Source organism: Lithobates pipiens, unplaced genomic scaffold (assembly GCF_037356315.1).
Source record: "Lithobates pipiens isolate NorthernLeopardFrog02 unplaced genomic scaffold, aLitPip1_a1.2 Scaffold_30, whole genome shotgun sequence".
NCBI classification, from domain to species: domain Eukaryota; kingdom Metazoa; phylum Chordata; class Amphibia; order Anura; family Ranidae; genus Lithobates; species Lithobates pipiens.
In genome coordinates this window covers 10,631,192-10,648,254 of record NW_027507791.1, presented here as the reverse complement: position 1 = coordinate 10,648,254, position 17,063 = coordinate 10,631,192, and the positions used below count along the sequence as shown (strand labels likewise).

At 41.9% G+C, this 17,063-nt stretch overlaps 1 protein-coding gene across 1 annotated transcript in view; it reads right to left on the bottom strand.

Annotated features, from left to right (window-relative positions):
• STYX (serine/threonine/tyrosine interacting protein) overlaps positions 1-17,063 on the bottom strand; it is a 31,459-nt gene that overhangs the window by 6,020 nt on the left and 8,376 nt on the right. The window contains exons 2-8 of the mRNA XM_077463688.1: positions 15,081-15,113; positions 14,324-14,377; positions 12,750-12,847; positions 10,577-10,637; positions 9,075-9,111; positions 8,123-8,213; positions 5,781-5,853 (exon numbers count right to left, since the gene is read on the bottom strand). Coding sequence (XP_077319814.1) covers positions 5,781-5,853; positions 8,123-8,213; positions 9,075-9,111; positions 10,577-10,637; positions 12,750-12,847; positions 14,324-14,377; positions 15,081-15,113 — 447 coding nt within the window. The remainder of the gene's footprint in view (positions 1-5,780; positions 5,854-8,122; positions 8,214-9,074; positions 9,112-10,576; positions 10,638-12,749; positions 12,848-14,323; positions 14,378-15,080; positions 15,114-17,063) is intronic.

The following is a 17,063-nucleotide window of genomic DNA, read 5'->3' as shown; positions in this document are numbered from 1 at the left end:
GAAATGAAAAATAAGGTATTTTCTTTTGTGGTGGTCAGATGCAGTGTAGATACACTTTAAGAATATTTGGCCGTGTGTAGGCAGACTAAGGGAGAGATCTGAGTGAGTCTTTTGCTGTAAGAGAAGAACACTGCCACAATGGTGCAACTTATTCATTGTGGGTCCTTAGCATAGGAGACCCAGTGTCTTATTTTTTGTGCGTATAGGGTTTACGTATCACACACACACACACTTGTTTATGTATAGAGCACGTATAACCTACACCATTACCCTCCAGCTTTCTTGGGGCAGTTTTGGCAAATGGCAGTTAAAGTGTTAATAAACCCACAATATGCAGTAAAGCATGCTAGTTATACTCACGGTGGGACCTAAGGGGTTAATGTTCTGCATTGTGTGAAAAGGCTGTTTGGTCCTGTCTTCTTCCACTGTCTCCAATCCATCTCCTGATAGTACAGAGCCTTTGAAGTCACTGCAAATGCTCAGCTTGGTGTGTATTGCTAGAGAATTTTTTTTTGGGAGGGTGCATGTCACAGCACAGGGCCAATCAGCACAGTTCAGACAGAGGGTCAGGGGTCCTGCAGCCTCATAGGACAGTCAGAAGAGAATGAAGAAGACTCCTACAAGCCTAAACCACTGAGTCATAAGACTGCCATATACTGCTGTTGAGAAAATGTATTTAGCAGTTTGTATTTACTAAAATAACTGCATTTCCATGTTCTGTGTACTGTGGGAGACCAGATATAGTGACAGCAGGATCCTGGGTTTAGTAACACTTTAAACATGGACTGGGCCTTCCCCAGATTGCATTATTTGCAATTTCCTTTTTTGTTTCAGGTTCGTTTTTTAGGATAACGATAAAAAAAAAAAAAAAAAAAAAAAAAAAGTTTACTTTAATGCCACCCCCTGTAGTTGCTTAAGCTTACAGAAAAAGGTGACTGTGTAAAAAAAAGCCACGCTAACCAAAAAAAATTGAAAATGACACCCATCTTAAAGATTTAAAAAAAAAAAAAAAAATATGTAATTTACAACTTAGTGTGAAATTTTAGAATTATAATTGATTATACTTAGTGCAATAAGAGAAAAACCAAAAAGGTGCTGCAAAAAATATTTTAAGAAACAAACTGCATGGATTCATGAAAGAGAGAAGGAGAGAAGTTGATTTCTTTTTATGAGGTGGTAAGTAAAACCTTGGACAGAGGGGTGGCGGTGGACGTGATATACTTGGATTTTGCAAAAGCGTTCGATTCAGTTCCGCACACACGGCTCGTGTGTAAGGTAAAGTCTACAGGTTTGGAAACATCAGTTTGTAAATGGATAGAAAACTGGCTAAAAGACAGAATTCAGAGAGTCGTGGTTAATGATTCTTACTCTGAATGGTCTAAGGTTATCAGTGGTGTACCCCAAGGTTCAGTGCTGGGACCCTTACTTTTTAACATCTTTATTAATGATATTGGGTCTGGGATTAAAAGTAACATTTCCGTCTTTGTAGATGACACCAAGCTATGCAGTGGAATAACGTCCTTACAGGATGTCTCCAATTTACAAGCCAACCTCAATGCTCTGTCTAATTGGGCGATCATGTGGCAGATGAGGTTTAATGTTGAGAAATGTAAAGTTATGCACTTGCATGCATCATACATGCTAGGGGGATCCATAGTGGAGAAGGATCTGGGGGTTTTGGTAGATCATAAGCTCATTAATAGCATGCAATGCCAAGCTGCGGTTTCCAAAGCGAGCAAAGTCCTTTCCTGTATGAGGAGAGGAGAGGAGGGGAGAATTTTGCCCCTGTTCAAATCATTAGTAAGACCTCACCTGGAATATGCAGTTCAGTTTTGGGCACCAGTTCTCAAAAAGGATATCGGGGAACTGGAGAAAGTGCAGAGAAGAGCAACCAAACTGATAAGAGGCATGGAGGAGCGCCGCTATGAGGAAAGATTAGAGGAACTGAATGTATTCACTCTTGATAAGCGAAGATTAAGGGGTAAGGGGGGGGGGGGGGGGGAATATGATCAACATGTACAAATATATAAGGGGTCCATATAGTGAACTTGTCGAGTTATTCACTTTACAGTCAACAAAGAGGACAAGGGGGCACTCTTGACGTCTAGAGGAAAAGAGATTTCATCTCCAAATACGGAAAGGTTTATTCACAGTAAGAGCTGTGAAAATGTGGAATAGACTCCCTCCAGAGGTGGTTCTGGCCAGCTCAGTGGCTTGCTTTAACCTCCCTGGCGGTATGATTCAGTCTGGAATTAGGTGCTGAAAGCGGTACAATTATTTTGCATGGAAATCTGGCTTTTATTTTGTAGTCCTGTAATTCTAAGGAATAACGCTCTGAAATCTCTTCAAACCAGAGTCTAGCGGACATCCCAGGTATGATAAAGTTTATAATATAATAAAGAATAATAAAAATGATTCAATAATGTAATCAAATCCAAAAAAAACTGAAAAAAGGGACATGTTTTGGTTGCTATGGACAATCTCCAAATTCCAAGCAGTAAAAAACAGTATTTATAATATAAAAGTGCATGCAGGGCATTGCACAAACCACTAGGGACAAAGGGGGTGTGTATTTTTTACTACAGCACTGTAATCTGTAAGATTACAGTGCTGTGTGTGTTTTTACTTTTTTGAATTTGCCGCCGTTCTCCGCTCCCGTGCGTCGTAACGTCGCAGGGAACGGAGCTCGGCGGCATTCGGGACTGTGAATTGAGCGCAGGACGGCTCGATCACACAGCGCGGCGGACATCGCTGGATCCAGGGGACAAGGTAAGTAACGATCCCTGTGTCCTCCCCTGCTTTGAGCGGTGCAAACCCGAGTCTGGCTCGGGGTTACCGCTATTGTAATGAAAATCCCAACCCGAGCCAGACTCGGGATTACCGCTAGGGAGGTTAAGAAAGGCCTGGATTATTTCCCAAGTGTACATAATATAACTGGGTACTGACATTTATAGGTAAAGTTGATCCGGGGGAAATCCGATTGCCTCTCGGGGGATCAGGAAGGATTTTTTTCCCCTGCTTTAGCAAATTGGATCATGCTCTGCTGGGGTTTTTTGCCTTCATCTGGATCAACTGTGGGTATAGAATTTGGTATATGGGATTGTATGTATTTTTTTTATTTTTATTTTTTGTGGTTGAACTGGATGGACTTGTGTCTTTTTTCAAACTATGCAACCAAAGAAAAGCCTGAATAATCAGCTTATGTGAATCTAGAAAAAAATGTTAAGTTGCACAACCTAAAACTAGTAAATCATTTTATCACCAAATAAACACCTGAATACTATAACAAACTACACTTCAAGTAATCCAAAACACACAATAAGTAAATATACCGTTGTAAACACACACTTCTAATAACCCATGAAAATATTATTTCCAAACAAAAAAACGAATTAGGGTGAGTTCGTAATATAGCCACTACACACATTAATTATATATATATATATATATATATATATATATATATATATATATATATATATATATATATATATATATATATATATATATATATATATATATATATACATACATGCATACATATACACACACACACATACACATACATAACATACATATACACACACACACACACGTTAATGATATCGAAACTCTTTTAAAAGAGGAGGAAGCCACTACAAATGGTTCCTTCTTTCATATGACACCACCATACATTAGTTATGCAGACTTCAGCGCAACAAGGAAAATAAATCAATTCACAAGCCGCTTACCATATCCTGGAGTTAAGTCGCATCAATATATATGGGGATGACCCCTCCACACTGAGCGATGTACAATCACAATTGGGGAAAATAATCAATTATAATCGAATTTCCCACTAAGTTGTAAATTAATAAAAAAAATAAAAAATCTTTAAGATGGGTGTCATTTTCAATTATTTGGTTAGCGCTGATTTTTTTTCTTTTTTACACGGTCACCTTTTTCTGTATTATTGTGCGTTTTGGATTACTCGAAGTGTAGTTTATTATAGTATTCAGGTGTTCATTTGGGGATAAAATTATTCACTAGGTTTTAGGTTGCACAACTTAACATTTTTTCTAAGCTTACAGAAAGCCAAGGACTATGCCTACATGTTGTCCATCCGATTTCCTGAGTAACAAAACATCAGTGCTGTCACAACTGGCTCTGAAGAAAGCAGTGACTGGCTAATGAAACCCTTCAGCATGCGCATGACGTTCATGGGATCGCAGCCTGCAGCAAGTGCAATTTGAGAGGCAGAGGTGAAGTGACCCCAGGAGGCAAATCTGGAGCCAGCAACACCGCAGCTCACAGTGAAGTGCATCTGGAGACCCGCCGAGCGGAGCTAGGCATGTGAGGTGGGAGGTAAAGTGGAGACAGCGGAGGTGGCGAGACTGTTCCAGTTCTGGTCTATACCCAAGGACACCAGTAGAAGTTGCTAGTGTTGCACAGGTGCAGTGGCTTTCTCCCCCCTACTTACAATTTCTCCCTCCTCACTCAACAGATGAACTTTCTTCCAACAATCCAGACCTATGTGGGTGACTTCCCACAGACTGACTTCAGACATCTAGTATGTATCAGCCAACAAATCAATATGCCTCAGAGAACATAGCTTCAGCTCATTATAGTTGGGAATCAACTGATGTATTATGACTGAATATATTTCTACTGGGCTGCACATATTAACTTTGAATCTGCAAGGCAGCACCCGCAACAAAACATTTGTACCCAATGCATGCTTCCCTTTCTTGGTCACTAGGAACTGGAGCATTTTATCATGGTATGATGTCCATAACGCCCAATCAGCTTCATTCTAAGAACAGTAGATCGGTTAAGTGTGTTTAAACAAATGGGGTGTGCGCAGCTGCCATTTCCCCTCAATCATGACAACATTGTCTTTATTATTGTTTTGTAAGGTCTATTCACTGAATTTTGCGGTTTTATGATTTCAATGGTGCTTTTTTTCAACATTTTTATTGAACCGTAGTGTACCACTAAAGTGATCTTCTTGGTGGGTCCTCTCTCCCCCTTTTTGCTGTCACGACTCTCTTCCTGCCCCCCCCCCATGTGACAGTGGTGTATGCTTGAGTAAACCAACATCAGCAATTTCACAAGGGAGGAAGGGGAGTGAGCAACATGGTCCTCCATACCTAGAAGTACCAGATAGTTCTCTTTTCTCAGTAGTCAAATACCACAAGTACAAGCCGCTGGTGGAGCCACTAATAAAAGTAAACCTGTTGCTTTGTACTGCATGGGTAAAAAGCACAGGTTGACACAAAGCCTCCATGCCCTGGTAAACCAATTCATCCTTCTGTATGCGACAGGGTAACTGTTTTTCCTTAATAATGTGGATCACTACTGAATTCTAAGCCTCCAAACCTTGGTTAAGGGGCCATACAATTATAAAATCTGCCTACTCATACCAAAGGAATTACTACTTTGATCAGTCTCATAACTGAGGTGCCATTAGCCATGCGTCTGTCTGATCATCTGGCAATGCCAGATGAAAAGCAGGGGGGACTCCATGGAGAAAAAGCATCTTAAGTTAAGTATTGTTACATTTTCTTTATCTGTCATCACTTTAATAAATGTTATACTGCTAAGCATGTGTGATCTCTCTTAGCACATATCGAATACGACCCCAAAAACTGAAACTATCACGTGACCGTGATACAACAATATGCCACACTGTAAGAGGCCAGTTGGTCAACCACACCAGTGATGTGCCTTCCTTTCCCTTGTGACACACCCATATTCCTATACAAAGAGTATACAAAACAAATAAAAAAAAACTGCCATACCTGAAGTTGGTGAACAAATCCAGCATTGGGATTTATGCAGAACCTTCTTTCTTGCACATATGTAAATGCATCCCTTTGAGAGAGCAGAAGAGTATTTATTTCTAAATGCTCAGATTTCACTAAACTCCAAAAACCAGACAGAAAGACAGCAGTACAGAAGCAGTTCAGGGATAATCATTTACGCTGATCAGCCATAACATTATGACGACGCATCTAATTTTGGAGCAGGTCTCCCTATTGACGACAAAACAGCCCTGACCCGTTGAGGCATGGACTCCTCTCTAAACAAAGCACCACACTGCCTCCGCCTTCTTCCTATAGTGCCATTCACATGATTTAAAAGAAAACGTGAATCATCAGACCAAGATACCTTCTTTCACTGCTCCGTGGTCCAGTTCTGATGCCCACGTGCCCTTTGTGGGCACCTTTGGCTGTGGATATGGGTCAGCATGGACACCCTGACCGGTCTGCGGCTACGCAGCCCCATAACTAAACTGGGATGCAATATGGGATCTGACACATTTCTATCAGATCCAGCATTAACTTTTCAGAAATTTGAGCTGCAGTAGCTATTGCCTCAGACTAGATGGACCAGCCTTCACTACCCATATGCATCAGTGATCCTGCTGGTCCACTGATTTTTCTTCCTTAGACCACGTCTGTGCATATGTGTTGCTATTGTACAGCACAGTAGAAAATGCCTTTGACTTTGAAAGTAAACCCACAGATTTAAAGCTGGAACTTTACCCATAACAACTTGGTTAAAAAAAAAAAATATATATTGTTCTTTTGTAAGGAACATACATTCCACATTTATAATTATACTACCAAAATGTGTGTGCTGTAAGCACCTCCAGCATTTCTCCTGTTTCTTCTTACTGGAGGCCGCCATTTTGCTGAAGCCCAAGAGTCTCTAGCTGTAAATCATAATGCGGAACTAAACCCATCGATTTACTTTTCAGAAAACAGTTCGTTGCTAAACTGTCACATCTGCTTGCGTCAACAATCTGTCAAACAAATGGCTGGTCTCAACTGTTCACATGTGCGGCATCATGACAGTTGTAGCTCAAACAGAAGCATCTTCTTTGGCTGTAAATAGGGATGAGCCCGATGTTCGACCAATCACAAGAGACACTGAATGAACCAGTTCCATTCAGTAAAAATGGTTACTTAGTCCAAAGAAATTATTGGTATCAGCAATCATAAAAAAAAAAAAAAGGAATCCTATTCACTTCCCCATAGTAGTGTTTCTATGATAACCCTGTACTGCACTGGTCACAGTGTAAAAAACAAACACTAAAATGTACTAAAAAAATAAAAATAAAAAATGTTCCCCCATACTGTCATCAGTCAGTGTCCCTGATCACTGCCACACCAGTTACATAATAACGTTATACTGCACTGGTGACTGTATATGAACTTTTATTAGTAAAATATTCCAAATAATTGTGACAAAAAAATTACAAATTCAAAAAAGCTTGCTGTGCCTCTCTTACTAAATACCTTGGACGATCTACTTTCCAAAAAGGGGTCATTTTTGGGGGGTGGGTATTTGTACTGTCCTGGCATTTTACAACAGAAAACGAACAACTTCGTGTTTATTTTCTCTTTTCAAAATTTTCCGTCTTTCTTTTTAGCGACATAGGGGGCCCAGAATTTTTTTGTCCCCCCATTTTTAGGCTTTACTACTGCTTTAAAGTGGTTGTAAAGGCAGAGAATTTATCTTAAATGCACAAAGATAGAAAGCCTTCTGTGTGCAGCAGCTCCTCCTAATACTTACCCGAGCCCCATATCGATCTAGCGATGTTGCACGAGACTCTGCCTCATGATTGGCAGAGACACAGTGGCAGAGCCACTGGCTCCAGCTGCTGTCAAAGTCAGTTAGCCAATGGAGGAGAGAGGGGGCAGGGCTGAACCATGGCTCTGTGTATGAATGGATACAGCTGTGGCTGGGCTCGGGTGCCCCTATAGCAAGCTGCTTGCTGTGGGGGCACTCAACAGGAGGGATGAGCTAGGACCGCCGACAAGGGACCCAAGAAGAGGAGGATTTGGGCTGCTCTGCGCATGTCCACTGCACAGGGCAGGCAAGTAGTTTTTTTCTTTAAAAAGTGTATCACTTTAAGACCAGGTTATACTCATTACGGTGTAACATAATGGTGCCGAACTCCCAGCTCACAACCCCTACAAGCTCATTTGCAAAAAAAAAATAAAAAATTAACTGCACATCTTTTTATATTTTTTTTCTTCGTCTTTAGGTTACAGATGCCAGAAGCTGCTAGTGTATATGTAGTGCTTCTGACATACAGAAAAAACCTGGCTAATGCATCCAAGATTACGCTCACCTGTATTTTATACCAAAAGTTTCCATAATATATGCAATAACCAAGGCAGCACTCCTGGAAATCCCTGCATTGCCATGGATGAGAACTTTTCCTAAAAAAAATAAATAATATACCATGGGTTCATAAAAGAGCTAAAACAAACAGAGGGGTGGAATTGGAAAAAAAAAAAAAAAAAAAAAAAAAAAAAAAACAGCACCACACCACACACACCAACAAACAAAAAAAACAAAAAAAAACACACAACTAATGGAATTATGTTTTGGGAATCCCTAGTAAATATGGATTGGCCGAATGCTCAATGAGACCAGCGACATCACTGAGAATGCAGCCTATCCATTCAGTGACATCTCTGAGAATATAGCCTATCCATTCACTAGAGACCAGTTACATCACGGGGGAATGTATCCTATCCATTCACTAGAGACCAGTGACATCACGGAGAATATAGCCTATCCATTAACTAGAGAATACTTTCTATTCATTCACTAGAGACCAGTGACATCACTGGGAATGCAGCATATACCAACTGACCAATTTATCAAGCAATGATTTTATTGGCTTTTGTTTATCGCAAAATGTCTGCACCCAAGAACGCAAAACGTCTGTGAACGCAATTTAAAGGAAAGTGTGGTAAAAGAAATGAGGCACCGAGGACTTCCTTGCCTGGTTGTGTCGCTTCAAAATCAAGTCACTGACCCAGATGTATGTACTAGCATGGTATGCAGCCAACACAGGGCAGAGCAAGAACTCCTTTCTCTACCTGTTCTGGGCCAGAAAGAACAGAAGGTGTGGTAACAGCATGACAGCCAAAAAAAAATTGCATTTTCTAAAAGATTAGCAATGCCAGATGTCACATTTACCTCACTACTCATCATTAAAAAAAATTTCCGCCGTCTGTGGCAAATGCTTTTGCTAACCCGACAATAGAAACAAGCCATGAAAGTCTACTTACCTCCACTCTGTAAACACCCGTCAATAAATTCCTTTGACTGTCAGGGGAAGGAGAAATGTGTGAGAAGCAGAAAAGATGAAGCAAAACTATTTAAACTGATAATGTGTTTAATACATGTATTGATTAAAAAGTGTACGGAAAGACAATTCGCTTTTAGTTTTGGACAGAATAGAGAAGGGATCTTTTTTTGCACCTTTAACCAGTTCCCATCCAGACCAATTCTGAAGTTTTTCACCCTCCTATTGCTAGAAAAGTACATATAACCCCCAAATAAAACCGGAAAAAAATAAAATAAAATTATATTATAACATACATACATACATACATACATACATACATACACACACACACACTTTAAAGAGGAAGTAAACCCTGATGGGTTTACTTCCCCTTTCATTCCCTGCAAAGGCAAAGCATAATGGACTACTATGCATCGCATAATAGTCAATTATGTGTCACTTACCTGACACAGGAGCCAGCGAAGTCACCGCTGTCCCCTGTAGTCCGGCGCATCTCTCTTCTCGGTGGGGTCTTGCAGCTCCGCCGCTGTCATTCGGCGAAGCCGCGATGACGTCACTCCCGCGCATGCGCACGGGAGCCGACACGAGCGGCATCTTCGTTGACGATGCTGCGCTCAGTGTGCCTGCGCGCCGCTGTCTACGGTCTACTGTCTCACAAACACTATATAAATACCCAATAATAGGAGGATGTTATGCCAAGTAAATAGTTACCAAACATGTCACACTATAAAATTGCTTACAACCGCGGAACAGCACCAAACTACAGTACCTAAAGATCTCTATTAGCGATGCTTTAAAAGCCTTTTCAGGATACCAGTTTTGAGTTACATTGAGTTTAGAGCGAAAACTATTGCGCTCATTCTGGCGTTACCTCACGTGTGTGGCGCGATCACAGTATACATACGTGTGCTGGACTTATGTATGCATTATTTTTTACAGGCAAACACGGGGGAGGGGCGTATAATATTTTTTATTTTAAACATAATTATTAACTTTTATTTTAATCAACTTTCTTTCACATAGGATGAACAGCATCCCTTGTGAAAGCATGGGCTGTGACAGGTCCCCTTACTTGAAAGAACTGGGATCTATTAGACCCAAAAGACACAGATCCGTTGCTTCCCTGACTGGTTACAGGTAGCCAGGTAAACAAAAAGCCTAAATCCGGAAGTGACAAAATGCTCATCGCTTCCGGGGGCACAGAGGAAGTTATGACGTTTGTTCCTCTGTGTAGTGATGCCATCACTGCCGGTCACAAAGCTCCTGGGCTCCATGATCGGACGGCAGAGACGGCGGTGGGAGGGGTGACCTCCTTCCATCACCTGCAGAAGTAACTGAGTGGCTGTCCAGCCACTCAAAATGCTTCAGCCTTTAAGGAAATCGTCAGCTGAAAATGTTCATACCAGGATGATGACCACAGGTGAAAAATCAGAAAACAACTGCATGCAAGGACAAAAAAAAATAAAAATAAATAAATCTTACCATAGCAAAAAAACGTATAATGTTTTCAATCGGGTTGTCTGCAATATCCAGCACTAAATATCTGTGAAAACACAAACATCCATTACCAGTCTAATATTTTTTTTATTTCTTTTTCCCTAAAAAATAAAAAAAATAAAAAAATGCTCTTGTTCACTTTATACCATGTGGAACCTGTAACAGTTTGATGAAAACAAAGGGTAATTATAAAGCCAAAATGCTATTTTTTATAAAAATGGAAGAGAGTTAGAATCCTTGTCAGGTTTTTATTGCCGTGTCCCCATTGGGAAGACTGGCCCCTCTATTGCTCCAGGTGACTGAAATTGAAGGGAAATTCCAAAAAAACTTTAGCATAGTTGTAAAAAACAGAAGGTTAGCAGAAATTTTGCAATGGGGACGCCTGTAGCAGTAACAACTGGAAAGGATTTCCGCTCACTTCCTGTTGCATCTCCCCAACAAGACAAAATCCTTGGGAGTAGATTTCCAGAACTAATCTTAAAGCGGGAGTCCGCAGGGACTACAAATACTGCAGCTGCTGACTTTTAAAATAGTGACACTTACCTGTCCAGCGCACCCGCGATGTCGGCACCCGAAGCCGATCTCTCGATTGTCTCTCGGGTGCTGCCGCCGCCATCTTGGGTATGGGAATCAGGAAGTGGAGCCTTTCGGCTTCATTTCCCGGTTCCCTATTGTGCATGCGCGAGTCGTGCTGCGCAATAAGGATGGACCCGCTGCCTCTGGGATCTGTGCGTTTCCCAGCAGGCAGCGGGGGACTTTAGGAAAGGGGCATAATCTACGCCCCTTTCCGCAGAGAGCTATTTTGGAAGTGGGTGCAGATACCTGTACTGTACAGGTACCTGCACCCCCCTCCCCCCTGAAAAGGTGCCAATTGTGGCGCCGGAGGGGGGGAGGGTTCCGATGAGCGGAAGGTCCACTTTAGGGTGGACCTCCGTTTTAAAACCCAATATTAAGCTGACTAACCTGTGTAAGAAAGATTAAATGCTGTAACCACTCATTTTCAGGGCGCTCTGGTCACATGATCTCTCGTGCCACTCAACAAACTGCAGGAAATTCCAGGAACAGTGAAGTCACCCATAGGCTCCTATGGCCCATCTGTTAGCGGACCTACCCCTCCCCTGCAGCTGCCGTTGGCTGACACAGGGGAGCCAGATTTTTTTGTTCCTGAAATCCTGCACTAGGAGTTTGGATAAACCATAAACTTGTTCTTTCAACTAAAACTGACACATTTACTACCTAAAAGGGGGCAGTTGTGTCAACTGGATGGTTTCTGCGTAGAGTCTGAAAAATTCAGCATGAGGCAGCTGGCACAACCACTCAGCATAAAGCCAACCAGTCAGAGGTGTGCCAGAGCTGGAGTGCTTGGAGTTTTAGACTTTTAGCTTTTAAAACAGTTTGCTGTGTGCCATGCCCAATATGCTGTGTTTTTAGGTACAGCAATGTCTTTCCTGGTGTACACCTTTCCTCCGATAACGGCAGGTGGAAAATCTGGGCAGGAGTTTTAAAAATAAGGCAGATTTTAGGAAAGATACTGTAATGCTTTTAGTGCCTTTGCCCTGAAAAATGCGCTAGGACAAATGTTTCCTTAAATATGCATCATCTGAATGTTTCTGGAGTATACAATCACCTCTTCCGGGGTAGAGGGGCTACAATATGGGATCATGCTTCTCCTGTCCACAGTGTATTAAAAGCATGTATTTTACAGGGTGGCAAAGTAATGATAGACTCTTTACCAGTAGAATATCAGCCTAAATTTAACTGGTGTTAAAAAATGCCCCCTTCTCCCAACAAAGAGCAGGGCCATCTTTTTCTTTCAGGGGGGTGCACAGGCGTTGCATGCATCCCCGTACCCTGTCCCATTGTTTTCTATTGGGACACAGCCGTTTCCCAATATGATGTGAGAGTGCAAGTCCCCAAACCCAGCCTATGTGCGTCTAGGGACTCAAACATCCTATCGGGACACAGCAGCCGTCCATGCATGTTCTAACAGATATTGATGGGATGCCAGCACAAGGATCCATGCAACAGCGGTGCATCCCTGTGCCTGATAAAGATGGCCCTGCACAGGGCATGCAGCTAATCACCCCTTGTGAACTGGGCCTTAGTGTCCCTTTCACCCATTCTGAATCTATAAAGTAAATTGACTGTGAAAACTTACCTAAATAAATTCTGAAAGTTTGGTTTGATAAAGTTTGCTTCAATACTTTGTCTTATGCAGATTATATGCGTTATTCCATATTTCTGAAGGATCGGGAGCTAAAGTAAACAAGAAAATAGGAATGGCCTGTATAATCTGATATAATACACAAAAATGTCCACACAAAGTAATGATAGAGGTATAAATAGGTCTTTATTAAATGAACTGTCACCCAAATACTATTGGGGTACAGATGCCATTTAAAGATTTCCACCAACTACAGGAATTCCCACTTTGGGTGGAAGGTGATGGAAGCTTATCGTGGGGTTGATTTACTAAAACTGGAGAGTTGCAGCTGTGCATGGTAGCTCATCAGCTTCTAATTTCAGCTTGTTCAATTAAGCTTTGACAAGATAGCTGTGTGACCATCTAACGCATTGCGTGCCACAAATTGGCCCTTTACCCCGATCAGCTGTGTTCGAAGGACGCCCTCTCAGAACTGAATGACCGGTCAGCAAGTAGTTAAAGTGGTTGTAAACCCTTACAGACCACTTTTACCTACAGGTAAGCCTAGATTAAAGCTTACCTGTAGGTGCGAGAAATATCTTCTAAACCTACATGGTTTAGGAATATATTTGCAAAAGAAAAGCACCTCTGTCTACGGCGCATGCGCACTGGGCATGCCGCTGCTAACGGCGATCATGCTGATCAACATTGAAGAAATGACACTTTGCTACAATTTAAAGTAGTGAGTGTACAGCTTCTATAATTGTAAATATGCTGCTCCCTCAAAATAACACACAGCCATTAATGTCTAAACCGCTGGCAACAAAAGGGAGTACAACCTTAAGTGAAAATGTCCAAATTGGGCCCAATTAGCGCTTTTCTCTCCCCAATGTCATGTGACTTGTTAGTGATGTCGTCATGGAAGAGGACTCCAGTGGCACAAGTGAAGCTCTGGTGAACTCCATGCCCAAAAGGGTTAAGGCAGTGCTGGAAGAGTGGTGGCCACACAAAATATTGACACTGAGCCCAATTTGGACATTTTCACTTAGGGGTGTACTCACTTATGTTGCCAGTGGTTTAGACATTAATGGCTGCTCTAGAGATGAACACATGGAGACAGCCCTTGAAAATATTACACTGACATCTGGTGGATGGTAGGAGCGGAACAGGTGAAAAGTGGAATAACCATTTTCTTAATTATTTGTTGTCTGGTGAGTGCATCATATATGTGGTGCACTGCAGTGCGGATCAGGTGTGAATTCCAGGCTCATTGAATTCTCTGGGAACGTTTCTGAATTGCACATGTGTTCAGGATTCAGTTTGGGATTTCAGCACGGATTTCCCTCCTACTACAGGAGGCGACACCCATTAATATGTATTGACCAGCACTGAAATCGCAGGTATGGCAAAAAGCTGGTCGTAAGTCTTGCAAAAAAAAAAAAAAAAAACCCTAAACTTCTAAATAAATGCTTTTTGTTTATTATTTATTATTATTATTATTATTATTCACAGTGAAAACAGTCATACACTTTGTACCAGACATGTGTAAACCCAACTTTAATATTTTGGGTAAATTCTTATATACTCACCTTGCTTTTCATTGCTGCAGAATATGGACCCAAAAACAGGCAAGGTAGAATTTCCTAAAAATAAGAGGAAAAATACACAATTTTTTAGATAACACAATATCCACTTCCTAGAGACTGGAGTAGCAGCATCATGAATAAGGGAAAATACTGTGCGTCTTAGTGTTGCTACATTGGAAAAAAGTGAAAACACACCGTCTAAACAGCAACATAAAATGACACTAAAGAGACATTATCTTTAACATTTAAAAGTATTAAAGCGGGGTTCCACCCTAAAGTGGAACTTCCGCTGATCGGAACCCTCCCCCCCTCCGGTGTCACAGTTGGCACCTTTCAGGGGGGAAGGGGGTGGAGATACCTGTCAAAGACAGGTATTTACACCCACTTCCGGGCATAGACCCCCGTGGGAGTCTATGCCTCTTCCTGTCCTGCCGTGCTGTCTGCTGGGACACACACGGGTCCCAGAGACAGTGCGGACAATTCGTATTGCGCTGCGCGACTCGCGCATGCGCAGTAGGGAACCGGGAAGTGAAGCCGATTTGCTTCACTTCCTGATTCCCTCACCTAGAATGGTGGCGGCAGCAGCCGAGAGCCGAGCGATCGATCGTCCTCGGCTGCCGGCATCGCTGGACCCCGGGACAGGTGAGTGTCCATTTATTAAAATTCAGCAGCTGTAGTATTTATAGCTGCTGGCTTTTAATATTTTTTTCCCCAGTACAGTCCCACTTTAAATGTGACTTCTTACAAATAAAATATATACCTGCATCTCCCGTCTCATAGGGTAACTCCAGTCCTGAGAAATAAGGAAATCAAAATATTACGAAATGGATCAACATGAAAAATGAACAGCACAGTGATGAAAAGCTGCGATAACGTCACACGGATTTAATATTAGATGTTCTAATCAGATGGAAACTCCATATATACACACACACAAGATGATAAAAAATTTAGTTTGGGTACAGTGTAGTATGACCGTGCAATTGTCATTCAAAGTGCAACAGCGCTGAAAGCTGAAAATTGGTCTGGGCAGGAAGGTGTATAAGTGCCCGGTATTGAAGTAGTTAACATGTTACACCCATATTCAGATGGATCGGCCCCTGATCACCCATTCTGACAGCTTCTCTCCTCTGCCATCTGTCACAATCTGCAATAAACATGTCCTGTGAATGAAAAAATAAAATACCAGGTCCAACAGCCTTAGCGGCTGTCAGCTTATAGTTCTCAATGAACTACCATGGCGCTGTTAAGCACTGTGGTAGTTCATCAAGTCTTCCTGTCACGGTAACTGCCTGCCTATATCTGACTTACAGCCAGACAGATAAACAGACAGTCTGCAGGGCCGTGGCATTGTACCCACAACGTTTTACAGGAATATTATTAATATTTTTTACCTGCAAAAAATAAAAAATATATAAAAATGTGCATTTATTATTTTTTGTAAAAAGGCGAACTTATTCTTTAACACTAACTTTAAAGTGTTACTAAACTCAGGAGCCTGCATTCACTATATCTGATCTTCCACAGAACATGGAAATGCAATTATTTTAGTAAATATAAACTGCTAAATACCTTTTCTCATCAGCAGTATATAGCAGTCTTGTAACTCCTATCAGTGTCTGGTTAAAGCTTGTAGAAGAAGAAGTTTTCATTCTCCTCTGGATTGTCCTATGAGGCTGTATGACCCCTGACCCTCTGTCTGGACAGTGCTGATCACATGCACCCTCCCAAGAAATATATACATCTATATACAACAAACTGTGCATGTCCAAGGCTCTGTTATCAGAAGAAGGTTGGATGACAGTGGAAGAAGGGGAGGATCAGAGGAGATGGGCTCAAGCCTTTTTACACAATGCAGATGATTAACCCCTTAGTTAAAAGCGACAATGGGCAGGCTTTACTGCATATTATATCTGCATGATTAATTGCTAAAGAATCAAGATGGCAATTCTACCCCGCTCCCGATCCTTGATTCGGTGCAGAATTCTCTGCACACAGCGGGCAAAAAACAAAAAAACATTTATTGCACAGGTAGATAAAGAAACATTGTAACATTTTGTTCTTTCAGATCAAAGGAATAAACTTGGGTCTGTAAATGAGGGCAGTTTAACCACTTAAAAACTAAACCTTGGCAGCAAGTGAACAGATGTCTCTCTTAGCAGCTCCAGGATCCCTCAGCAAAATCCTGTGTAATCCTTACCTGCCTATCCAATCTGGCCGATTTCTCTCCTGGCTACTTAGGGAAGACCATGTGACATCTCCTGGAACTTTGGTAGATGGGAAATCGTAAGAAGAAACAGCCCCCGGCCAAGATAAGTATTGCCACGTGCTCCTGCCAAGATGGCTGCCGCTCCACTGCTCCGCACCTGTCCCTGACAGCCACACCAGAATTGTTTGGAGAGGAGACCGATCCCTCCGCGCCACCTTTTCTGGGCTCTTCAATCTTCTGGCGCTGCTTTCCCCAGCCTATCCTAGTAATGACAGCATGGAAGATGATGCGGAGCCAGAGCCTACCTTGCTGGATTTCCTTAAGCTCATCAAAAGGTAAATCACACTGATATTATGGGCAAGGTGGTGGAGCTCAAGCTGGACATAACTATAATGCGCCATGACACGCATAAGATATGGGACCGGGTCGCTGACACGGAACGCCGCATCAGTGATTTGGAGGAAACAGTTAACCCTATCCTTCCTGTTATAAAAACCTGTGGCACCAAAATCAAATCATTGGAGGACAAGGTCG